Raw genomic sequence first — 25,757 nt, 5'->3', positions numbered from 1 at the left:
GCCGACCAGCGCGAAAAATACTGACTTCTGATTGGTCGAGAGCAGAGCGAGGCTCCAACCGGTCCTTTCAAAAAACCTAACCGTAGGAAGTAGCTGACCCCGGTGTCTCCCGTCTCTTTTGACATCATTTCACTACTTTTCTGGATTACTTTAAATTGAAATTTCTTGCTTTCACCATATATATCTTTATTTATGTCGTACAACAATAACGTGAACGGGATTTCACTTTATCTACTACTTAACGACTACTTTATCATCTAACGTATAACTTTAAACACGCAAATTGTCTATCCCCATTTTAATTGTTTTGCCAAAACCACATAACTGTCACAGTCGAAAAAGTGAAATATGACAATGAAAGCAATATACAGAGAGCATTCAGCCATTTCCCAACGTTAATGATAATAAAAGGTTGGTAGGCCGGTCTCCAAAGACGAGGGGATGGTTAAGACGGGGATACAACATTTAACATGATAGTGGGTCCGTATCACTCCGTATCGATAATCACCCTAAACCAAGTCAATCAACAGTATCATGTTAGATCATGTATGCCAACGTTTGTAAAGTTTTTACTTGCGACGATTAACATGCTCCTTACTACAACAGGTAACTATAGTCGATTTCGAACATTTTTCGCTGTATGACTTTACAGTCCTCTGGGGGATGACCCTGAACCCTGGCCCTACACAACCAGAAGCCTACTGTTATTGATGCCAAAGACTATAATGCAATTTTAAGCTAAATATCTGTATCAGCTTTAACCCATAGAAAATTTAAAGCATTTAATCACACCCTGAACACACAAACAGCCCCCTTTTGTTGTCTTACGAGCAGAAAAGCTGACACAAGTAAGTCGCGCACAGCAACATAGATATTCGTCACGTGTCCACTGACCTGGTTATGGCATAGCCCTGATTCTTTCTCACTCCACATAAATACTGTACTGTAAATTCAAGCATAAACCTGCAGTACAAACACAGGCAACTAGGGGGCGTAAAATGTACTGAAATAATATAACTTCCGGCGAAAGTTACTCTTTCAAAATAATCCCTGATAAGATATTATGGCGATGAGTAAAATTGATAAGCAATGTGCTTGTGATCATGTTAACCTTTAGAGTTGTATCAAACAGTATTTATTCAACAAACTAAGAATAACAATTATTTTTTGCTTCTTCACTACATTAGTTTAATCCTTAGCATGCATTTATTTCTTCCAGTTGATTTAAATACTTTTCAGGGACACTCTTTAAGTGATAAACTTTCATATTACTAAATCTTCAAATCAGGACTGTATTATATGAACCATAGACAAAGTTAAACTACATGCTCAGACAAATATAAAGCATGGAAAAAAAGTGACGTTAGACCAAAATTTCTTCCACAATGCTTATACTTACTTGTTTTTATGTAGAGGTTTGTGTAGTTTTATATGTACTTTCTTTTTACATTTTGTGTAAATAATATAAGATAAAATAATCCTTTACTGATCCCCAGGGGGGAAATTCGGGAAATATATAAAGGCTCACGATGGAAGGCATTTACAAGCAATCTTATGCTATAAATGCTGTGGTACGTGGAATTTTTACATGCTATTTAAGTTCTGCAAAAAATAGAAATTGAATTAATAACTCTTGCAAGGAATTGGTAGTATTTAAACTCTTGAAACTCTCACATATAATTGTGTGTGTTCAATTATGAAAACAACATTATACGCATATACTTTCATTTGCTTTATTTTTATTTAACTTTCTGAAAAAGCCAGGTTAACTTGACACAAAAAAACAACAATCTTGCAACGCCCTACTCTAGCTCATAAACATGTGCTTTTATTTGATAAATGTACCGGAAGTGTCTCCTCCCCACTCACGCAACATTGCTTAACAAACACGAAACGCCAGTTTGACGTCACTTGGGAGCCTGGCCCGGCTATCTGTCATCCGCGTTGAAGGAAAGGGCATGACATGGAGCTAAATTTTCCTATGTACAGTCATATATGCGTGCTGGATTGATAAAAGCGTTGAAGGATTTTGGTATTTCTATGTACCAAGTTAGCGGACCCTTCGTCTCGACATTTTGAAGAAACAGTGGCTAGCTAACTGGCTAGCTAGCTCGTAGACTTACTTACTGTAACTGTTAAAGGTATTGAGTTCAAACAGAAAGCCTCCGCATGGCGTTAATCCTGTTTACGAGGTCTCGGGCACCTTTAATGAAAACGTCCAGGTCACTAAAGAATGAATTCAGAAAAGGTAAGTTTTCAATTTTTAAAAAAATCTTTCTTTATCTCTTCTCTTTGAAGACGGTATAAAGCTAACAATTAACTTAGTGGAATTAGCATATTGAAGAGCCATGGCTTAACTTGGGCAGGTGATCCTTGGTTGGCCGTGTTTTGGTTTCCAGGAAGATGGTGGATGACTCAAGGTGAAAAATAACTGAGCATCACAATTAAAACCGTCTATCATCCATTATTTTAGGATACACAATGTAAATACGCGGCATACAACCTATATTTAATGTTAAGGTTAAGTGTAATCACCTCGCTAGACTGTGCAGCTCGAGGATTTACAGCATTCATAATAGGGGCAAAACATGATTTGGGATTCAGGTTATCTGAGGACAACATGGTGTGTGTTGAGGCTAGCGAGCGCCCCCACCTTCCACTGCAGTCTGAGAGGATGCTCGTTATTATGGCTGACAGGATCCTCTCTGTTTACCCAGCATCCACAAGATATCCTTGTCTAATGTATTGTGGGGGGAAGAACGCTTGGATTTAAAACAAAAGAGATTATAATTTGGGTCCTTTGTATGCTGATTCTCGTAAATTAACTCATGGAGCACAGTTTATCTCAGTCACCTCGTCGTTGATGTTTAGGCAAGATTGTGAGATCTTGAGCCACATGAAAGGGGATGTGGCAAATGCAAAGCACTGTGGAAATGTAGGTCTTTTCCAAACAAGGGCGGCTGCCAACATTTGACTTTCAGTTTTGGTTTTACACACGGTGTATGTCTCGCGTTTTGAATTAACCATGAAATCACTGATGCTTTGAAATGTCAAAGATTAGTCTTTAGCTAGTTTAAGCATATATGTCAGGGACCATAAGAAAAATATGCTTTGTGTGAGGTTTGGCTAATATCTACATTTGCATTTGCAGACTCTGGACAGGTAGACAAAACCCTAGAACTGAGCTAACGTGGAATTACCTCTCTGTTACACAGTAATCAAAAAGTGTTTTATTAATTTACAGGCTTTGTAGTGTACCCCAGAGTTTTTGCCATTAAGTTTGTGCAATATATCTCTGGGTGTATGACACTGTAGTGCAAATCAATGAGCACGACTCTTTCGTAGCAATATTGTATTTTTTATTATATTATATTATATATTTTTTTTGCATCAGTAAAGCATCTCTGAATTAAATACACTGGGAAATAAGCAAAATCAACATTGACAAATCAAACTATATGGAAACATTGGGGTATAAAAGTTACGTAAATGGTTATAGAGGATTTTATTTATATATCCATACATCACTACAAAGACTAATGTATTAGTTTTTAAAACAATGCCACCTTAACGCTCTCTATGCAAACTTATCTCTCCACTTAAGGTATCAAGTAAAGTGACCGTGTCTTCAGGTCAACTCAGCTGTTTCATATTGCCACATGTTTTTGATAAGCATTTCATTGTTATCTGTTGTAGATACTAAATTTATATGTCCCCTTGCACCTTTGAATTGTTAAAAACAATCTATAAGTGTAACACAGCTCTCAGTGGGTGGCGTAAAAGCCATTAGTGGACAATACTACAGAGCAAATATTAAAGTAATGTCTGCGGTAAGGTTGGTGCATTAAAGCCGTGCTTATAAATAGATGAGAGGGTCATAAAGAGAATGTGTCTGTCTGCACTGGGCAGACTGAGACCGTGTTCTTGGCTTTAGGCCCAGATTATCAGACAAATTGTGGCGCTTCCATGATGGAAGGTCAGTGCTTCTTATAACTCTACCTGAGACAGACGGAGCTTCATTTCCACTTTGTTGTATGTGTGTGCTGACATAATATCTAGGCTTACCTGTAGTGCAGAGGGGGGGACACCATCTCAAACACTTGTTGAGATATTATGCGAGTTGATAACATATCTTGCTCGTAAATATCCCACATATTTATAGCAACCACTCAATTGAGAATTAGCGTAAGCATAAATGTATTTATTCAATAAGAAAGGGGATTATTTCACCGAGTTGTTGATCACATTCACTAATCAATCACTAATCATATCAACCAAATATGAATAAAGTCAGGATAATCTAGAAAATCTATCTGCGTGAGTTCTATAGTGACAGTGACAGATGGCCTTTATGTCCTGAATTTACTGCTGAACATTGACCAGTGTCATTGAGTGCTGTCTATGCAAAGTGTAGCGGTCGTCAGTCAAAGGTTGTTAGGTCAGAAGTAGTAAAGATAGCCTTATCTAACACAGTGTCAATAAACTACAAGAAGAACAGTAAAGTTTTTTGATAGATCAATTCCACCTATGCATCAGTGAAAGTAGTAGTTGTTAGGGAGGATCTGCAACAACATAAGGGTCACTATATTTGTTTATTATTCTTTCACACTCTGAGAATCCTGAGCGTGTTTCAGTTTCAGTTGTCTGCACTTACATTTACTCAGTATGACTGGTAATGTTGTCCACTGGGAAATGACCTAAAAATGTCACACTTTATGGCTTCTGTGAATGGAGACGCTTCACATTTGAGAGCGACTGAAGGCGCATGCTGAGAAAGCCGGGCATATTTAAACGACGCTCACTCTGCACTTAAGCTTCCCAGCACTTAGTGCAATTAACACGATTGTTTTCCGTTCATGTCACATTTGTTTCCAAGCTATGGTTTGCTTCCACTCTGGAGCTAAATAGACATATGAAGTTGTGGCTTTGGCTTTGGATGTGCAGCTCACGATAGAACTGTTTGGTGATCTGGAAATGGAAGAAACATCTGTCATGGGTGTTTTCCAGTTGATAAACCAATTATGTCGCCCTGCCAACAGTCCCTCTCTGTGGCTGCTACCTTTTCACTCAGATGTAACGTGAGCTCACATGTTAGATCAAACAACAGCTGTCTTTACATCAGGTCCAGTGGAGGGTTGGATGTTCAGGTTATGCCTTTTTTTTCAGTGTTTTTATGGAAGACAGATCTACTGAAGTAGCTGAGATCAAAGGTAAAAGCAGAATTTATTCAAAGTCATCACAGGAGACTCTTTTTGGTTCCTGTTTGTTGACACGCTGCTCCCACAGTGAACAAGGAAGTGTTATTTAGCTGCCGTTTTAGCATTAACCACCAGACAGCTGCAGGCTGCAGGTCACACGTGAGTGCTGCTGCACGTAAAAGTCACGCAGGCAAAGCGTGACCATGTCATGACCTTTCCTGGGGAGTACCTAGTTTAGTTTGCAGCAAGACCGAATCAAGGCCACAACCATAGTAAATAAGACCTAAATGGGCCAAGCAATACTATAGATGACTTTATAAATGCAGCAGTTAGGCTTAAAAAGTCAGCAGATAATTATTGTAGAGGCCTTCTTTAAAGTCATCACCACCCAAGTTGTGCAGAACTTTAACTAGGCCTGATTCTTCAGGGGTTTGGATCAGAGAGATACAACAAATGTTTTTATGGCAACATTGACCTGCGTGGGAAAAAAGCAGCGACATTGAACTTGACATGTGTCCTAACTGTACTACTGTAAACACTAGAAGACTTATTCCAACAGATGTTCAGTAAACAAACTGGGTTTTACATAACTGTGTCAAATATACAAAACTCTGTCTCTGGAATCATTTGGAGGTTTAGTGTTGTTTGAATGAAGTTTTGTGCATGACTCATGATCTCTGTATTCTCCAGCTTTGTGGGTAAACGTCGAGCATTGACCACATTTCCAGAGGAAGTAAAAGTTGAATTATCTTCTGTTTTTGAGGTTGTACTTTATGCTTTAGACATTTTTTTCGGGGGGCATATTTATCTTATTTAATGCAAGAACATATGAACATAGGGCGTCTTACGCTTTGGAGATTGTTAAGTTTTTAGAGAAAGATTCGGGATTTTTGGCCTGTATAAATAAATCTAACTTGACTTAATATTTTACTCTTGATCTTTATTTTTGAAAAAATTTACGCTCATTAATCGATTATCAGAAAAGTTAGTGATTCATTTAATAGTCGACGACTTGCCTATTGGTCAACGCAGCTTTTGGTCATTATAATGTGCGTCTGCAACTGTTGAAATAAATGTATTGGATGCTTGATATTATCGGCATGTTATCGGTATCTGCAGATTATTATTATTATTATTTTTTATTATTTATTTGATTAGGACAATGCACATTAATCAACATATCAGCAAAAAGCATCAATAGAAATATGCTTATTGCTAAATTTCATCCGTTGTCCTAAAGCAGGTATCATAAAAATAAAAAACATACAGACAATACACCATAACAAAGTGATAAAACATGTAGAAATCTTACACAAAAAATAAGTCCTGATTCACATCAAAGTTAAAAGTCCGTACACAAAATAGAAAAGACGAAGAGGTTACCTATGAGAGCAGGTCTGGGTTGTTTTCAACCACTGTTTAAGGCTCTTTTTAAAGGTGGTGTAATTGTCACAGTTTCTAACATGAGCTGGCAGTGTGTTCCAAGACTGTGTTCCTCTGATGGACACCACCATTTCGCCAAATTTAGTCCTGCGCCGTTGTACATCACAGTCTCCTCTAGTCAGTGCTCTGGTGTTTACTCTGGAGGATTTTGTCTTTATGAAGTCCTGCAATGGTGGAGGGGCTAATCCTTCCAAAACCTTAAAGATGAGACAGACATCCAAAAACAACTGATAGCGATTATGGCGTGAAAATGACATAGACTTCATGTTCTCTGCTATTAGATGGAAAAATACATGTGCCTAATATATCGGTTTCGAAATCGGCAAAATATCGGCATATTGGATATCGGCAAAAAATCTAATATCGTGCATCCCTACCTGAATTGTTTTTATTTATCTTTATAGCGCCATAAATTTGCATACTGAATAGGAAAAAGCAGACTTTCTAGTGTCTAATAGGATTTGTAGTATTGAATACTTTCATGCAACATTGTGCTATTTGAAGAGAACATGTGCTCTAAATACATTATTAGTGTATCATAGCTGTGCAACAAGATAAACAACATTAATATGTATGTATGTAATGTGACATAACTTTGACTGAAAGAGGTGAATGTGAAACCAAAACCCCCAGGAGTATAAAACCACAAAGGAAACGTCGTGTAGCAGAGTGTAGCTGCCTGTACAGCAGGTGAATGGTATAGTGCGAGCGTTAATCTACTGTATTTCCAGAGTTTTCTTTCTGTGCTACAGTTGCCGGCCGCTCAGCCACAAAGGTGACACTGTTCCAGTAAACTCTCTGTCCTCCTGGCTGCCAGCCTCAGCCTGTCGTGTTCAACCAGGCCTCGCTGGATTTAGTCCAGTTGGCCATGTGAGAGGCAGAGAGAAGGGCGTGGCTTGGCCATGTGCTCCGATATGATTGGTGGGGATTGTCTCACCACTCCGCCTTCTCTTTGCATGTACGTCATCCTGATGGCGGCTTCAGGGGTTTGGGAGCCTCACTGGGCCTCCCTGAGGGTGAAAATATCCTGGCCTCGGAGACAGATCAGTGGAGAGATATTTTTTAGAGGAATGGTGCACAAAAATATTTTTCTTACAGATAACATAAGAAGCCTGAAAACGTACATATACACACTACCACAATATAAAGGTAAAGAATTAGTAAAGCATAAAAAAATTAGAGCAGAATTTTGAAAACAACTTCAAAACATAAATTAGGTTTTATTTTCTCTTTCATCCACACTTGAAAATATGATTAAAAAACAGATAACTTGAGTGACTTCACTTTATATGATGTTGCTTAAATACAGTGTGTAATAAAAGTATCAGGCGTGTAGCTGCTCATGTGTTATTTGCTCCTCAGCAGTTAGCTGTTTGTGTGTTTGCATTCCTGTACGTCTAAAGGCTTTCTATCACAACACAGCTGCTCAGCTTTTGTTTTTCTTCCTTTCAGGGAAACTACAAGATGGTGCCTGTTTCAACTGCACAGCGCTCAGACTCTCCAGTCAAAAGTAAGCTACTTAAATGCCGGGCTTATGTCGGGTCTGCAGCCTGGAAACATCTTAGAATAGCTCATTTAATATGATGGGAAAATGTTAAGCATGCAGTATGATACAAGGTTTTGTGTCAGAGGTTGCAGGTTAAAGCTTTAAGGTTTCTTTGATGCTTATGTTGCGTAACCGCCAATAATTTGTATTCTTATTCTTGGTCTTTGGCCAATTTTAACTGAGATCTTGATTGTGCAAGACAGGGCACACCTTTACTTTTCCAACCATTGACATCAATTTAAAAGTGTTGTGTTTCCTGTATGATGTTTAGATGTATGAAATCACGCCCAATTTCCTTCCTGCATTTTCTGTTTTTTCCACCCAAGTAAAGGTCAAAAATGTCGTGCAATGACGACGACGAAAACACAGCATTTGAGGGGCATTTTTAAAAACTCACAATTTTTACATGCTTCTATTATGTTGTTAATCAATATTCTGGCTGCACAATTCCGCCAGTTCATGTTAAAAACCTGTTTTCTAATAGATCTAAAGACTCAGTATCTGTTCTTACACTTTTCATCCTGTCTCCTCAGGCTTGATGGGCTCAGGCTCGGCAGTCCGGCACAGGTCTCCTCTTTCGGCGCTTCCCTCCCCTTATCAGACGGCTTCATGGGCACCTGCCAGAGCCTGGAATCACAGCGGCTCTACTGTACTGTGTTGGGTGCCTCATCTTCACCTCACCCCGCGATCACAACTGGGCCTCAGTGGACGATAGTGCGACCGCAGGACATTACCAGTGTTCGGTGGATACACACCTCCGGGAGAAGATGGGACGATTCAAAGGTGGAAAAGTCGCTGCGGTCGTTAAAGGACAAGAAGAAGAAGCTGGAGGAAGGAGGGCCGGTGTACAGCCCCACGCTGGATGCAGAGCCTGTGAGAAGGACTATCCGACAGCGGGTTATAGATGAAATCAAACACTACTACCACGGCTTCAGGCTGCTGTGGATAGATACCACCATAGCTGGGCGAATGCTCTGGCAGGTGCTGAACGGACACCCGCTGTCCCGCCGTGAGAGGAGACAGGTGAGCTCATCCAGTAGTTTTGAAAGGTTTTAGTAGTGTATGCTCTTGATTACAAACCAGTCAGCTGGAAATAATAAAAAGACGGCCAAAGTTAGGGCTTTTAAACATTTTATGTAGCTAACATTAGCTGAATTAGTTAGCTAGCTACAGCTGCTTGGAGGCACAGTCGTGGAGGCAGCAGCCCCGGGCTCGACTCCGACTCCCTTTGCTGCATGTCATCCCCACTCTCTCTTCCCATATTTTGGACTCTATCAACTGTCCAATTGAATAAAGGCAAAAGGCTTAAAAAATAATGAGATAAATGATTAAATTTCTAGTAGAATTGTCTTGTATACAGTTGCAGTTGCTGGATTTACATGGAGCCTATTTTGCAGATCGGTTTTAATCGGTTTAAAAGCCCAAACCGAATGAACATGCTCTCATCAGAATAAAAGCACCTCAATCAGAATAAAAATGCCCCAGCTGATTAAAATATGAAAACTTGGTTGCAGAGGAGTGGTTTAAACCTTTTCATAAACCAAACAAATTGTACCATGTAAACGATTCGACCCAGTCACGTCCTGACTGCGTTCTTCTGCGCATGCCCGCCGTCCTGGCGTAAATGCGTGGTGAGGCCTAACAGCCATTTGTGCCCGTCTTCTCCTCTCCATTGCTTCCAGTAGCAGTAACATACGTTGGTGTCACGCTGTTGCCTGCTTTACAGCAACACAACAACGGCAACTACTGCGCTGAACAGACAGTAGATCTCAATTTTTTGAGCTGATATATATCGTGCCAAACCAATGTGCGCATGTCATGTTCCTATTAAATACGTCAGCACATGTAAACAGCTGTAAACTCGGAAATCTTCAATCAGAATGACAAAAAAGTGTGCATGTAAACCCAGCGAGTGAGTACATTTGGCTTACTGTAGCCCTTTTCCCACTGGTCAAAAAACCTGCTAACACATCGGCATTCAGACAAGTCAGTCAAATGACTCTGCAGTAGACCTGGGTAATTATCGCCTCGGCTCCGATCGGCATTGATGGGAACACAAAGCCTGTGTCGACACTCTAATCTCCGCCCCCTTTCCGGCGTGATGCTATGCTCCGTCTGTAACTTCTGCGACTCCTCGTCATCTCAGCTACAAATTCCGCCCATCACACAGCGCTCGAACATCGTAACAAATTTGTCATGCCGAGTTTGACTGAATGACTAATATATACAATAAAGACCTAACCACTGTAACATCTTCACTGTTTTCTAACCCTGTCTCCGGCGCGTTTGTGACGTCAGACGGTGACGCAGCATAAAAAGAGACTGAAAGGAGTATACTTCACTGGCAATGGGAAAAGAGACAATCAGCATTTATTAGCAGTCTTCCCGGGTCTGAAAAACCTGCGTCAGCACGCTAGTTTTGGTGGGAAAGGGGTATATTTTATCAGAAAATAGGTTTTAAGGCCACTTGATTTTTTTAACGTTGTAACTTGAGCTGTTTCACTGAGTTGAAACCCAAAACTGCATTTGCATCTGTAGTCCTCTGCTGCAGATGTGTTTGCAGACGCCATAACGTGCTAAAAATGGACTGTCTTTGATGTCACCCAAGAGAAAAACATTGCACAATGCATCTCAGGACAGAGCGGGCTGCAAAAGATTCTGCAAATGGATCCTCCAAATTCAGGAGGCTAAATTTCTCAGAAGCGTGTGCTGCCTCTGTAATCATCATAAGCTGCATTTGATGTGAAAGAATAGAAAGCTTGACAGTGTAGCAACCAAATCTGTAGGGGGCGGAGCCTAGCTTACTGTAATTATTGGTATGTTTTGATCATGTTGAGTAAGAATTCTGTCAGCAATTTTAGCCGAAACAATCCCAAAGTTTGCTCAGTTATAGACAACTGTATTTGATTAGAAAAGTGGGAGGTAACCCTTGAATCCATCAGCCGGCGTCTCCAGTGAGATGAGGTCATTTTTCCAGTCTTGCTCAAAGTTTAAAGAGGAGATGAGCAGCGTGAGTTTTGAGATTAGAATGGACTTGGCTCGGTTTACGTCCAACAGCCCAGACATCTTGTTCTGCAGTGTGCAATCCACAGCTTCTCAAACTTAATGGGATCAATTAAAGAAGCTGGCTGCACGCTGAGTTTTACACTGAGCAGATTGTACCGCCTGATTAAAGCTCTTTAGTGAGAGGCTTTACGTGATGCCTCTTTGATTGACTTTAATGTCAGCCAGTGTTTACATTTAGCCAGTGTTTCTCATCATTGTGACTGTGGCTTCAGATGCCACAACAGAATCCTTTGTAGGAGGAAATGAGCTGAACAGTCAGAACGTCACAACTTAATTTAAGTCAGGTGCAGTAATGGCGAGACACCTCTTATATTCTTTGACCCGATCTGCTCCTTGTTCTGAGCCCGCCTCCTGTCTGACATTAGAGCAGCTGTCCGGATCGAGGCCCAGTGCCAATTCAGTCACATAACGCAGGTGCTGGCACACAGCAAAGTGTCATTTCAGGGGAGGTGAGCTTGTACGTTCAGGTGACACCTACTGTTACGATGTCCGGCTTTAGCCTACAGGAAAGTACGGACTTAGTGGCCTTGATTGGCATGTTGTGAATGATCCAATTAATGTGTGAAATACTGGGTCACTTCAGAAGTTGATCGGGACCTTTGGATTTTTTCATTCACCTTGAAAGTGATACTTGAAATGAAAAGACACCAAATGTTTTTGCCTTTTTAAGTACGTAAATTGAGATCAGACCAAAACATGAACTTTAACGATGGTTGTTTGTGTGACAGAGTCGCTGATAAAGCTCCAGAACATGAACATTTAGAGCAAGGTTAGTAAGTAGATCCCACCTTAAAGGAGCAGTGGAAAAAGCCACTGTCAGTCAAAGCTGGTGTTCTCTGTAATCAATAGAAGCAATAATATTTGAAATTGGCGCCATAGCTGTGGAGAAGGTTGTACAAACAGCTCACGGTTTCGCCCATTCTACATTCCTACAACACCCAGCATGCATTGCGCCCCTCCCTCTGAAAGGAACAGCCCAGCGAGAGACGCTGGAGTGAAATACGACCGTTTTCGCTGCAGGCAACGGCTCAGAGCAGTACAGAGTCCAAAATACAGTGAGAATATACCGGTGGATCTTCTACAAACTCTTCAGGTCTGCAGTCTACATTTCAAACCTGACGATTTTGAACGAGACATGACATCGGAGGCGGGCGTCCTAGATTGAGGAAGTGTAGTTTAGCGAGCTCCCTGGCCTCCGCAAGATGACAAGTTTTGCGTCGTCTGCCGGAGGTTTTCCAGGGCACGTTGGGGAAGCGGATAGCGTCCTCCAAAGGCACAGAGCCAAATTGCATTTTCTTTCTACCATAATGGCATTAGCTCCCCATGATAGCATGATAGGACTGAGGTTGAAAATCGGCGAACTGGCCCTTTAAGAGAAGATGACGATAAAGATCCACCCAGCCGCAAGATGAACGTTTTTATAGTTTGGAAGATTAATGAGAAAATTACCCTCAAAAGCATCCCTGTATATCTTTATTACAAGTTTATTTAGTTATTTCTAAGCTTCACAAACGTGCTTGGAGTGATACTGCTAACGACGCAGTAGACTGCTAATAGCTGCTGGTCAGTCCTGATGATGACCGCAGTTTCCCTCCTCCATTAAACCCACACCAACGACCCATCGGCACCTTTTCACATGCAGCTGACTCCCTCTGAGCGCCATCTACATCCCATTCATCTAACCTGGGCTGGTTTTTGCCTCCTTAATCTCCCCCTTTCATATTCACTTACAACACTCAGGCCTCCATTTAAGGCTATTTTAATCTGTCACCCCCTCCTCCCTCCTTTTTGATGTGGAACTCTGGGAGATGATATACATGTCAATGGACCTGCGGACAAAGGCCTTTTCACTCGGCCTGGCCTAAACCCTTCACCCTACTTTTCCGCTGACATGCAGGTGGGAAGGGCGGAGAAAGACGGACTCGTGTTTCGGCCTTCTCTCCTCAGGGGCCGTTTCTGTAGATGGCCGCTTGGGATTGTGTCCCCGGACGGTCAGTAAGCCACAGTTGGACAGCTGTACAATGCAGTAGCCCACTGTTGCCCTGGTTCGTCTAATCTCCGAGGATTGTTCAGGTCTGTGCCGAACAAATGTGCTTCCTGTTGGCTCAAGGGGGACAGTTTCTGAGCCTTGTGAGGCAGAATGTTCACTGTTCACCCTGCAGCTCCACGCAATGAATTAGGAGGTTTCTGTTGCTCTGGGGATGTATGGGCTCCGGGTTAGAAGTGCTGACTGCTGAAACTGTTATTAGAGGGATTGAGCAGCGCGATTGTACACAGGGACAAAGAAGGATGAGGTCAACATTTTCACACTGCTGGCTTTTTGTCCTCTCGCTGCTGCTCCCTGCTGGAGGCATGCACGAACTGCAGCCTGCTGGAAAGGAACAGCACTGGAGGCCCCATGCCCTACATGTTCGGAAAAGCCACACTCATTTGTTGTGGACCAAGCATTTAGAATAATCTCAAATGTTACTTGTGCTCCCTTAATCTCTCTACAAGTCAATTCTAATACTTTGTTTCCAACATTTCTCCCCAGTTTCTCAGAACATGTGCCGACGTCTTCAGACTTCTCCCCTTCCTGGTGTTCATCATCGTCCCCTTCATGGAGTTCCTGCTCCCTGTGGCTCTGAAGCTCTTCCCCAACATGCTGCCGTCCACCTTCGAGACACAGTCCAAGAAGGTAATCAAAACACCGATTCTACGTGAAACAGTCAAGATGCATAAGATCGATATTAGGTGTTTGGCTCGCTTGTTGTAGGTGCAATTAAATACTGAATTCAAGTTCAGGGCCAAATTGTATGTTAATGTGGTTTGAGACTAAACCATATTTTCTTGATTCATTCGTTCATTGTTTTTTCATCCCAATGTGTTTTATTTAAATTGCTTTGGTTTGTTTAATCCTAAAATCCAAAGATAATCAGTTAATTTTACTCTATGTATTTTATTTATACATATACATATTTATATTTAACTGTAATTTCTGCACTTTGATTGTTTGTTACTGTCTATATGCTTTTACTGTCTTTGTTATTGTTATTTAAAAGACCACTTTTTGCCTTTGGGTACCTTTTGAAGCGCTGAAAAAATAAAATCTCTTAATAATATTATTATTATTATTATTGTAACATCAAATTGGACACAGAAAAGCATCTAATTGTCCCTGTGAAAAAAAGCTAAATCCAGAGATTTGTCGGCCTTTTTATAAAAAAAAAAGGCAGAAAAACGTTCAGTTTATTGACACATAGATTATGTACTAATCATTGCGGCTCTCAGCTTAATACCAGTTTATTGTGAGTACTTGATTATTCTGCAGATTTCATAATAAGTAAATAAATAGTAAGTCTTCCGTATTGCATTAAAAAAAACATTCCTATTCGAATAATAAAATGAAATATATATATATATATAATATAATATAAATCCTCATCCATGACATAAACTTTCACTGAGGATCCTGATAAGGTGGTCAGGCTGTCCTGAGGAGAGTTAATCCTACTTAGAGTCTGACCCAGAGCATAACAGGATCTGTGACCTGATGACCTTTGCTGTTTATGTTTGGCACAGTTTATGATTACACAATGTAAATACCCTTGTTGTTTTTACCCTAATTATGTCGTCCTAATCAGTATAACTTTAACTGAGGTGCACAGCCGTTGTGATGCTGGTTGTTGCACACTCTAATGATATATCAACAGTTTATACTTGCACATAGACCACATGTGTAATTTAAAACAATCCTGCAGGAATACTATAACACTAGATTACTCTGCATAAAAGCAGTAGTGTTGTAACTTCGCTAAATAGCATTAATAACATTCTTTGAAATTAAATATGTCGTCTTTAGGAGGAGCGGTTGAAAACGGAGCTGAGGGTCAAACTGGAGATGGCCAAGTTCTTGCAGGACACCATCGAGGAGATCGCCCTGCGGAACAAAGCCGCCCAGGGGAACGTGACGGAGGAGTTCTCCACCTTTTTTCAGAAGGTTGGTGTCAGTATGAGCTGAGGACAGGGAAGAGGAGGAAGAAGAGGCGCGTGACTGCCCTCTGGTGGTAGAAATAATACATTGTTTCTGGCTGCTTCATGCTTCAAACTTTATCTTCTACAGTCTCAAGTAAAGCTTCCTTAAGTTGCTGTCCAGTTAAAAGAATGTGTTTAGGTTTTATTACAAATATGAGAGGTAACCATAAGACACAAAATAAGAGTGGAGAGGGCTTTTTGAAGAATCCAGAATAATTCACAGCTCATACCTTTTTCATCTCTCTAGATCCGGGACTCTGGCGAACGTCCCAGCAACGAGCAGATCATAAAGTTCTCCAAGCTGTTCGAGGATGAGCTGACTCTGGACAACCTCGACCGACCTCAGCTGGTGGCTCTCTGCCGTCTCCTGGAGCTCCAGTCCATCGGGACCAACAACTTCCTCCGCTTCCAGCTCATCATGAAGCTGAGGGCGATCCGAGCAGATGACAAGGTATGAACCTCTGAGACAGTGTGTTTCTTGCAGTAAAACATGACATTACATTTTTATTTAACACACAATTTGAAGGTAGCTGATCATTAGGAGCTCTGTGTGTTTTTTCAGCTGATATCAGAAGAAGGCGTGGCGAGTCTGAACGTGAACGAGGTGCAGGCGGCATGTCGCGTGAGAGGGATGAGATCTCTCGGAGTCACAGAGGAGCGACTGAGGGAGCAGCTCAGCCAGGTAACAGCAGAAACAACTCATCCTGTTTTCCTTAGCAGCAAGTTATTGCCCAGAGGTTTGAAATCGTCTTACTGTCTCCCGTAGTGGCTGGAGCTGCATCTGAACCAGCAGATCCCCACGTCGCTGCTGCTGCTGTCCCGAGCCATGTACCTCCCCGACACCCTTTCCCCCGCCGACCAGCTGAAGACGACTCTGCAGACGCTGCCTGAGATGGTGGTACGTTGAGAGGCTGAGGTTACTTGTTTGTGATGTTAAAATGAAAATACAATAGAAGAATACGAAAGATATAAAAGTAAGCCATGAGAAGAAAAGCTTTCTTGCACAGCGGTGGGCATTTAAAGATCAGTTTGTGGTAATTTAAGTAAATATTTCGGTTCTCTTCTCCAGACGAAGGAGGCCCAGATGATGGTGGCAGAGATGGAGCTCTCACAAGTGGACAATAAGACCAAGCTGGAGAACACGCTGCAGGAGGAGAAGGCCATACGCCAGGACAACAAGGACAGAGAGATGGAGAGGCTGGCTGACGCTGCAGAGAAAGCCGCAAGGGTAACAAATCTTTTTCAATAAGCGGTAGAAACACACAAACTGAAGATGAGGTTTTTGTTTTAGCTTCATTATCTGACTTCTTTCACTTGCATTACTCTACTTGTGCCTCGTAGTTCTATGTGTGATTGCTCACTTCACTGTCCTGTGCAGGAGGGAGAGTTCGAGCTTGACGCAGAGATGATGAAGCGCAGTGGAGAGCGGGCTAAAGCTGACGCTATTTCAGAGATACTGCGGGATACAGCACCCGTCATCGAAGGAACAAAGGTGATAAAAATGAGTAGCAAACTGTTTGAGATCAACGGTGGTGAAACTCTTGCTTCTTAGATCTCTTAAATCAGTACTGAAAATGTGTAAATATGCTGTTTTCTTTGCTTTTTTGTAATAACATTTAAAGTAACATTTTAAAGGCTTCTTGTTTAATTCTAACACTATGTTGTCACTAACCCTTGACCAGCACAAAGAAGTCATGTTTGATATTTTCTTACTTATAATGTAAGTATGTGTCTCATACTTGTTGCCGCCTTTTCATGTCATCACGTCTGCGTCTCCTGTACCACAGTTTGAACAGTGGCGGTCATTCCTGCGCCTCCAGGTTAGCTTTAAAGACGTCTCCTCCCAAACGACCCTCACTGATCCGCACCAGTTTATCCCTGCACGCACAGTATCTGCTCTGTCTCTGAGCGGACCCACACGAGGGCTGAACAGTACTTGCACATAGTTTTGGCATTTGTTTGAACTGTTTCAGTGTGCCGTTTGAGGGTAATGAGAGGAAATAAGCTCTAAATGTAAGGTTTAATGGCTGTGATGGGATGAATGTTGGCATCAGCCTGCAGTGTCGGAGAAAATAAAGCAAACCACAGATGCCGACATTTAAGCTTTGGATGAAAAACAGATTATATTTTCTTTTGACCAGTAGTTTCTGATATGTTTGACCAGTTAGGCCTAAAATATAGGCATCAAATTTTGAGGGAAAAACAAAACCATAATTGTTAAAGTCGACATTTCCTCGCTTGTTAGGGAAAATCCGACTGATCTGGTTCTCTGAAATGGTTTTAGAAACGCTACTTATAATGTGCAAATCCTGTTTGGCTCCCGTCTACATGAACCTCTCCTTCTCTTTTCCTCGTGGATCCTTCCAGCCTGTGTCACTGACCAAGACGAACCCTTCTTCTCCTGTCTAACAAACAGTCTCTGTAGCTCCGCAGAGTCCTCGTCCTCATGTGGTTGTGTGTTTTGGGGAGTATCCCAGTGTCCTCCAGATCTTCCCTCTTTTTACCCATTCTGTGTGTTAGGGTTGGTCTCTTGTGGGTTTATATTAAATGCACAGATGGTATTTGTAAAATGAAGGCACTTTGGAATGACCTACTTCTCTCAGGAGGTTCAGTGCATGGTGCCATACATCCACTTAGGAGGGATAGAATGACCTGAAGAGGTTTATTATTCTTAATACAAAATGTAGCCTTTAAGGATGTCTGCTTTAATGGATACATTGTATTTATAAAAAGAGCAACATAACTAAGATATAGATATAATTTGTCCAATTTTGTAGCAATTTCTTCAATCGTGTGTTGTCTCTTTCAGGGTGAGGAGATCACCAAAGAGGAGATCGACCTGCTGAGCGATGCGTGCACGAAGCTGAAGGAGCAGAAGAAGCTGCTGACTCTGGAGAAAGAAGAGCTGGAAGAGCTGAAGGATGATGTCCAGGAATACAACGAGGTGCCTGTCTTACACTTGTTATTATCAAAGAAAGACAACAGTTGATGTTATTGCTTTTTAAATCAACGTTTTAGAAGCTTTTTTGTCTCAAAATAGACAATATAAGTGTTTGCTTTGTGTATGAACGAGTGTGTTTTAAACTGTGTATTCATGTGTGTTTTCCAGGATCTGGAAGAGATAAAGAAGGAGCTCTCAAAGACCGGCCAAGAGAAGGCGCTGGAGGAGTCAAAGGCGAGCCAGCGCCTGTCTAAGAGGGTGAACCGCATGATCGGTCGCATCGACAAGATCATCCTGGAGCTGGAGAAGGACAAGGTCATCCTGGACGGACAGATGGACAGTGGGTCGTCTCCACCTGTCGGGTAAGAGCTGAGTTAGTTATTGTAACCAGGGCAACGCTGCCCTTAGTGCTGCAGAATAGTAAATGTAGGCTTTTATTCCAAGTAACCCATGTATGTGCTGTAGCTTAGCTTATTTTAGCTGAGCTTAGCTTAGCCAACATTCGTTATAAATCTTCTCATCTCTCTCTCTCAGAAATGAAAGAGATGCGAACATTTCCCAAAATATCAATCATGGCTTCGCTCCATGTTACAGCCTGTCTTTGTGGTTTTTGTGTGTGTCAGTCAAAGCAATCAAGATGAAAGTGAATGATATGAAGGCAACTTTTTCATGGAGATAAACAGAAGTTTAATTTTTCTGTTGACTTTGTATCATTTTCTTTGGCTCTCATGACATCACCGCCTATTAATCAGTTATTTCAGATGTAAGATATTATTTGTCTTGTTTTCAAGCAGTGATTAGATTTTACAGGACTTTGTATAATGGTCATCTTCATCATCTTCATCTCCATCATCTTTATCATCTTCATTCCTTTCATTGTAAAATGGTGGTGGAGATAAAACAAGGAAATAAAGGTTTCCCAGAAAAAAAAACGATAAAGCTAAACCTGTTGTCAAGCTACCAAAGTGAAAACTGTACAATCTCAAGATCAAATCCAGTTCCTAATTCATTCCAAATTTTACAGATTATTCTTTACTAAACATAGTGATGCCACAAGGTAAGCTCAACTGTGGAAAACCGCCATTTGCTTGCTTTCCAAATACTGACATTACATCATGGTTGTTGTCCGTCAGCTGCTGGAGTTAGGGACGCACAGATCCGACTCTGATGTCAGATATTGGCCCCAATCTGACTCTAGATCAGGAAGATATCGGTGTAAAAAAAAAGAAAGTCGGATCAGTGCATCCTGAAGTGAAATTGTGCTGCAAAGGATCAACAAGCTTCCATTTGTGCTCCCTACATCAAAGTGCTGCACCCTGGTTGTTGTGCTCCCGTTTTAATACAAACTTTTTGCTCAAAAATGAACGAAATCTGATTGAAATCAAATGTGTAACTCAAACTTCTTGATTTTAAAGACAAATCTAAACTGCATTTGTTCAGTTTTTGTCTACGATTAACAAATGTTAGATGTCTGACTAAATTTTGTACTGCTAAATGTTTTTATGTGAAAGAAAAGTTGTGGCTAAATCGATTAATTTTGCTGCCATAACTGAGTTTATGTTTAAAGTAAAGTCTGTCGGCTTTAAAATCTATTAATCTATTAATTTAAAGTAACATTTTCAGCATGAATTAACTGCGGTTAATTGAATTTAAACTCCTAAATCCGTTTGATTGGTGTGATCTGGGAACCCTGAATGCAGCATGTTTGCAGACTTCTCCACCGCATTTTACGAGCGGTCAAACCTTGTAACCGTTTCCTGTATGCAGTCTGTTCTACACCTTCAGGGAGAACCTGGTGAGCATCGACGAGCTGATCAACATCATGCGGCAGATCCAGAACATTCCAGAGCACAAGCTGCAGAGCATCGCGGACGCTCTCGACGACAACAAGGACGGGAAGATCGACATCGATGACGTCATCAAGGTACGTCGGAATAAGGGCTACGGCGTTTAAGTTGTAGTTTTTTGTTTTAGAAAGAAAAAAGTTTTTTATGGATCAGGGCTGCGGAGCATCAAAGAAATGTCTTTTCCATATATAAGTAGCACATCACTTCAATATTTAAAAAAACAGAATCAGTGGCAATGCTTATTTGGTGTTAAAAACATCACATTTTTATATCTTTAAACTTATTAAGATCAGACTTTAACATGTGGATAGGTATGTCTGACAATAGCATTGTAGCATACAGCACACAGAGCCAAAGGTATGCTTCAACACAAAGGTAAGGTACAATGCAAAAATACACAAATCCACTGATTGGATCACTCTCTAACTGGTCACAGGACTTCCAGTGTTAGATAGCAACAGAATAACCCCCTTCCAGTGAAAATTAAGCCTTTAACCTTGTAAACATCTCCATGTGGTGTTCTTTATGTGCTACAAGACATATCAGGGACAACATGAGCAGTCATCTCCACGGCTGGGCCTGTCTGCTTTTAAACTGCAGTGTACCAAGGACAGGCTGAACCACACATTTTCAGATTGGCAGGTTTGAGACGTCACAAACCTAAGGAGCCAATCCCGTTAATGGACGGGGTGATGCTATGCATATTGTTATATGTAACCTATGGCAACCACTTCGGCGATGCGCGCGCCAGCTGTAACCGTCATCTTAATTTGTGCAAACTTAAGACTGACTACTAACGTTAACGTTACTACTGTTTATTACTACATTTCAAGCTAGCTGAGTTGCAACAAGTTGCCGCTAAACGACGGCAGAGACGTGTTTTGTTTTCGGCTGTCATTTTACAAAAAGAGAAACGTAGCACAAAGTGGGCGGGGCCTATGCAGATTCAGGAATTTGGGAGCCTTGGGAAGATTTTTACAAGGTATTTAAACGTAACGTATCAGACACAATTTATTATATGAAGCAGAACATTTTATATGTCTTAAAACATGACTGGAGCTGCTCTTGAAGGACCTGAAAATATATTTTGTCAGTTTTTTTAAAATATAACTTTTATTGAAGACGAAGGAGTAGAAGGGCTGCTGGGTCTTTGTAGTAATCACATACAGGTGCTCTTTGGATTCCTTGTGTTTGCTGTGGTTAATTAATCTTGTTAGGGGGTCATTGCTTGGCTGAAAAAAACTACATCCAAAACTGTAAAATTGATTCATCCTTTAAAAAACAAGGATTTCTGTAGAATTAAAAGCCTTTATTTCACATTTTAAAAATAAACTTTTGAAATGGCCGAAGCACCTGTTATTGTCGCCCTCTGAGCTGGACATGTTTTAGATTTGAAACCGGTTCTTAAGGGCTTTGTTTAATTCCTTTTGCTTGCATTATCTCAGGTGGTCGAGCTGATCGACAAGGAGGACATCGACATCTCCACCACTCAGGTGTCCGACATCATGGTGATGCTGCAGAAGGAGGAGAAGCTGATCGAGAAGGAGAAGGCCAAAGAGAAAGCTGAAAAGGAGCAGGCAGCCACACTCAACAGCTAACTCATTTCCACAAAGACACATAGCACTTGTAAAAAAAAAAAAAAAACACTGAGATGTTAGTGGCTGGTACCCGGTTATAAAACCCTGAACACCAGAGGAAATTGTTCTGGACACATCGAGAAAGAGTCCCCGGGGTAACCGCTGCCTTCTCAGAAATATTTCACCAAAAAATCAAGCTCCTTAAAAAATTACATTTCAGGCACACCGCCTTTAAAGCGCACAAAATCAACCTTAAATTACAATTATGTTACTCAATTCTGGACTGATCATGTATTATATGTCGATACTTGGTTTTGTATAATTTAACCGAATAATTTATTGATAGAGGGATCACAATGACACAAAAACATGGTTGTTTATCCCGACGTCAGAGTTTGAAAATGTATCCAAAAAAAATTAAGTTTGGAAAAAATATTAAGGAGATTTGTTGTTGAAAGTTTGAGGTGAACCGTCTTGCCTTTTCCTCTCCATTCATGTCATCATCTCAGAGAAATGAGGGATCATTTCTGGACTTTGCACAGTAAAAATCACGTCATCACGATTATTTCTTTTCCTCTTTGGTTTTGTTTTTCCCATCATGCGCCCGTTTTGTAAAGTAACCTGTTATTTTTTTCTGACATGTACCTGGACAGGGCCGCTTATTGCTGCATATAGCATGTTTGAATGGTGGCTGCAACCAAATATGTAATCACGCACAGAAAAGTTATTAATTCAGTAACAACAATTATGTGTGTAGAAGTTTAAAAAAAGCTTTAAATTCATTCTTATAATAAAAAAAATCGTAGCTTTACAATCATTTCCACTAAAACCAAACTAAAAGGAGAATTTGTGCCGTAGAAGTGTCGGAGATTTGATTTAAAAGCCAAGGACTGAATTTAGAAACATTGATATATATATATTAAAAATGACTTTACTATAATCTCTTTTTATTTTGTACTTATCCTGTATTATATCCTGCTGTGTTCAATAGCTCTTTGTTGCACTGTGGCACATTTAAAAACAGATCTTATAACACCTCAAATCAATTAAAAAACTAGAGCTTGACTGATATTTTTATGACCGATACCAATCTCACAATTAACCGATATTGCAGCCGATATAGAAACGTCCTTGTTTATTGTGGATTGTGGACAGATTTTGCACACATATGAAATGGGCTGCTTTCTATAACAAATAAGTTAACGTAAAAATATAAAACATTTGCAGAGAGTGCTGAGAGTATTGGAACCATGGAGTTGGAGCACGCTCTGTTGGAGAGACCATGTGATGACACCATTTCTAAGCAACATCAAGTGTTATATAATCTGTAATCGCATACCGGACACATATACGCTAATACCAATACATCTGTTATAAGCCGATATTGGCTAATACTATCAGCCCGACGTCAGGCTCTAAAAGAAAGTTAAGTTTGGCTGATGTATACGAGCAGTGAGCATCCTCATCAGTGTAAGGAGTCAGTTGTTGCTATGAGTAGTGGTACTTGAGAGACTGGAAGAAGCAGCTTCTTGTGAATGTTAAGCGTTTAATTGGTGCACGTGATGAGCAGTCTGATAACTGTTGTAATCTTGACCTCCGCAGTTTGAATGTAAAGTGGCCTTCTCTTGACGCAAACATTACGGATCGTATACTGTTGTATATTTATTTCTGAGTGCTTTGAGAAGATGCTCGAGTTCTTAAGTTCCTCTCACTGTGGATTTAATCGATGTCGACTCGTTTGTGGCTGCAGAATCGTCAGAGGTTTGTGTCGTTTTATTTGCACAGTGGCGATGAATGTGTTCAGGAGGATTCATCAGGACAAAGTGATGTAATATTTGAGTCAAATACCAACCGTTAAATGAACCTCACTGCCTGTTGACATTTGGTAAACTGCGCTCACACTGCAGGCAGCTTGGCTTGTGTACTTTGACTACATATTCAAATTAGAGCTGATGGTGATGATGTTTTGATTTGATTAGTTTGGTTTAATATATGAAGTGTCAACACCCTTTCAAAGCATGTTTTCTTTGGGTTTAATTTAAGTTTAGAGAAAAGAAGCAAATTCTCACACTTAAGAAGTTGGACATTTAGCATTTTAACGAGCAAATATTAGCTTTATAATCGTACTTTTTTGTCAATTAACTCACCAAAAATCAAATAATTTCCGCCCTATTTTAAAACCATGTTGGTTTGTGCAAGAGTGCTGAAGTAAATTAATTCATTTATATAGAAAAAGGCAAAAAAATCATGTTTTTTCAGCTTAACAAACGTAAATATTGGGTTTATTTTGGGTGATTAAACATTTGTTGACATTAACTTCTATTATATATTAAGAAACTGGAGCCCTGAATGTTTCTGTTCCGCAGAGGCATATCAATTGTTAAAGTATAATAATAAAGGTCTTTGATAATCAAGATCTTTGTTTAGCTTCAGCTGAGTCGTTTGTCATGTTGCTTGCAGTGTGAACCCAAAGTTTATCAAGCTTTGCTTTGGATGAGGATTGAATATCGAGTAGTTTGTGTTCAGGCAGGTGTGAATTTAACAAAGAGGTGCTTGAGCTATCACTGAGTGTGAATGATTAAGTCGCCTGCCAGGCACTGTCCCAGTTTAGACAGGACGAGGGCTCTGCTTTGTCTGGGACCAGTCAGACGGATGGGTGCGGGGTAAACACTCGCCCATACATGGGCCACAGCCAGCTCCTCTGGAGGGTTGTGTTTAGGTTAGCGTCGATGTCTCGGGACATGGCACGCTCTCTGCAGCATAAATCAGCCGTCAGTATAAACACGTCGCTGAAGTATTGTGACAACATCTCGATTGCACTTGGCAGGAGAGGGTGGTGTTTGTGTCCCCGCGCCTGACAGGTCAGACTCAGGGGAGCGCCGTGTACGTTTAGCAGCACTGCCACTGTTTCTACGCACGGAGGGGCAAAAGGTGAAAGTGAAATATACCAGGGTGTGTTTGGCTGATGGAGATCAAAAATTGAGGTTCAGAGTGTTTGAAATGAATTTGGATACAAAGGTGTTGACGTGAAGGCTTCAGGAAACAACTACAGAGAGGAAGTTCACGCCAAAAGTTGGATCCTCACTCAACTTTTGCTGAAACGCAGCGCAACACCAACTGGAAACATCTACCCAGAAATCTGTAACAACCGATTGTTTCCTTGACAGTTGTCAGAGTTGTAAAATCTTCCTCGTACTCTCATAAACCCCTACGCTGTGCTTCGCTTTTATCACCCTTTCGATGCTCTGTCCCTCCGCTCGGTTCAGTAGCTGAAACTGATCTAATATGCAGAAAAATATTTGCAAACTGTAAAATAATTAAAATTATCCTTCAAGCATGCATGCAGTTACTAAACTACCATGATAAGCTGCTTTCATTTGTATTACAAATTTAGTAAATGGAATATTTTTAGAGTGTAAACACACAATAAATAACTATCCTGAAAGAAAATAGTCCTATTTGCGGCCCTACAACCCAACCTCTTTTTATTATGTTTCGGACAGTGTTGGGAAGAGAGAGAGGGGATGACACACGCCGAAGGGCTGAGGGTGGGAGTCGAGGACTAAAGCCTCTGTTTTTGGGTCGCCCGATTTAACCGCTAAGGCAAGCTGGCGCCCCCGACCCAACCTTTCAGAATCTTAATAAATTACTTTAAGTATTTACCAATTATCAGACTATTTCATTGTATAAAAGGATTCAATAAGGATGTGATTATGAAATATAAAAACCTTCAGATCTAGTCAAGAAATCCTGAAAAAATTCTCCACATTTTGAAATCACACAATATGTAGAAACCTTCGTGTTTATCAGCAGAATGCAACATGAAAGCCACTGAACAAAGACTTAAGAATATGTTTGCCTATTTTCCAAGGACACAGACATCCCTCATGTACAAAACCCCAAAGCGAAAGCATCCTGTGGGCCGGTGTGGTAGTTCATCGTGTGATTCCTCGTCCTCGCCTCTGGCTGCAGAGTGAGTTTGCGGCTCACCGCTGGCAGCAGTGCTGCACTGTGTCGTTGAAGCTGCTGTCTTTTAAAAACCTGAGGGAGGAGGGAAGGAGAGATGTATTTGGCAGCAGAAGCATTTTGACAGCGAGCTAAAATAAGTCATCAGTCTTTGTTAAG

General features: G+C 40.8%; 1 protein-coding gene across 2 annotated transcripts; it reads left to right on the top strand.

Moving 5' to 3' along the window:
• The first annotated feature begins 1,931 nt into the window (after positions 1 to 1,931).
• On the top strand, positions 1,932 to 25,185 carry letm1 (leucine zipper-EF-hand containing transmembrane protein 1). Of its 2 annotated transcripts, none has more exons than XM_069661236.1 (14): positions 1,932 to 2,248; positions 8,094 to 8,151; positions 8,721 to 9,210; positions 13,787 to 13,930; positions 15,095 to 15,232; positions 15,515 to 15,718; positions 15,830 to 15,949; positions 16,034 to 16,165; positions 16,337 to 16,495; positions 16,646 to 16,759; positions 18,077 to 18,211; positions 18,377 to 18,570; positions 19,994 to 20,132; positions 21,501 to 25,185. In XM_069661236.1, the coding sequence occupies exons 1-14, from the start codon at positions 2,170 to 2,172 to the stop codon at positions 21,651 to 21,653; spliced, it is 2,259 nt and encodes a 752-aa protein (XP_069517337.1). In that variant the 5' UTR covers positions 1,932 to 2,169; the 3' UTR covers positions 21,654 to 25,185. The 2 variants fall into 2 exon arrangements, with proteins under 2 accessions (XP_069517337.1, XP_069517336.1); XM_069661235.1 differs by having other exon boundaries at positions 19,976 to 20,132.
• Positions 25,186 to 25,757: the final 572 nt, after the last annotated feature.

This window comes from Semicossyphus pulcher, unplaced genomic scaffold, assembly GCF_022749685.1.
Source record: "Semicossyphus pulcher isolate SPU_LCO1_2020_fin unplaced genomic scaffold, fSemPul1.0.p SCAF_14, whole genome shotgun sequence".
NCBI classification, from domain to species: Eukaryota; Metazoa; Chordata; class Actinopteri; order Labriformes; family Labridae; genus Semicossyphus; species Semicossyphus pulcher.
Note: the sequence above shows the minus strand (reverse complement) of the source record. Positions and strands in the feature narration are given on the sequence as shown.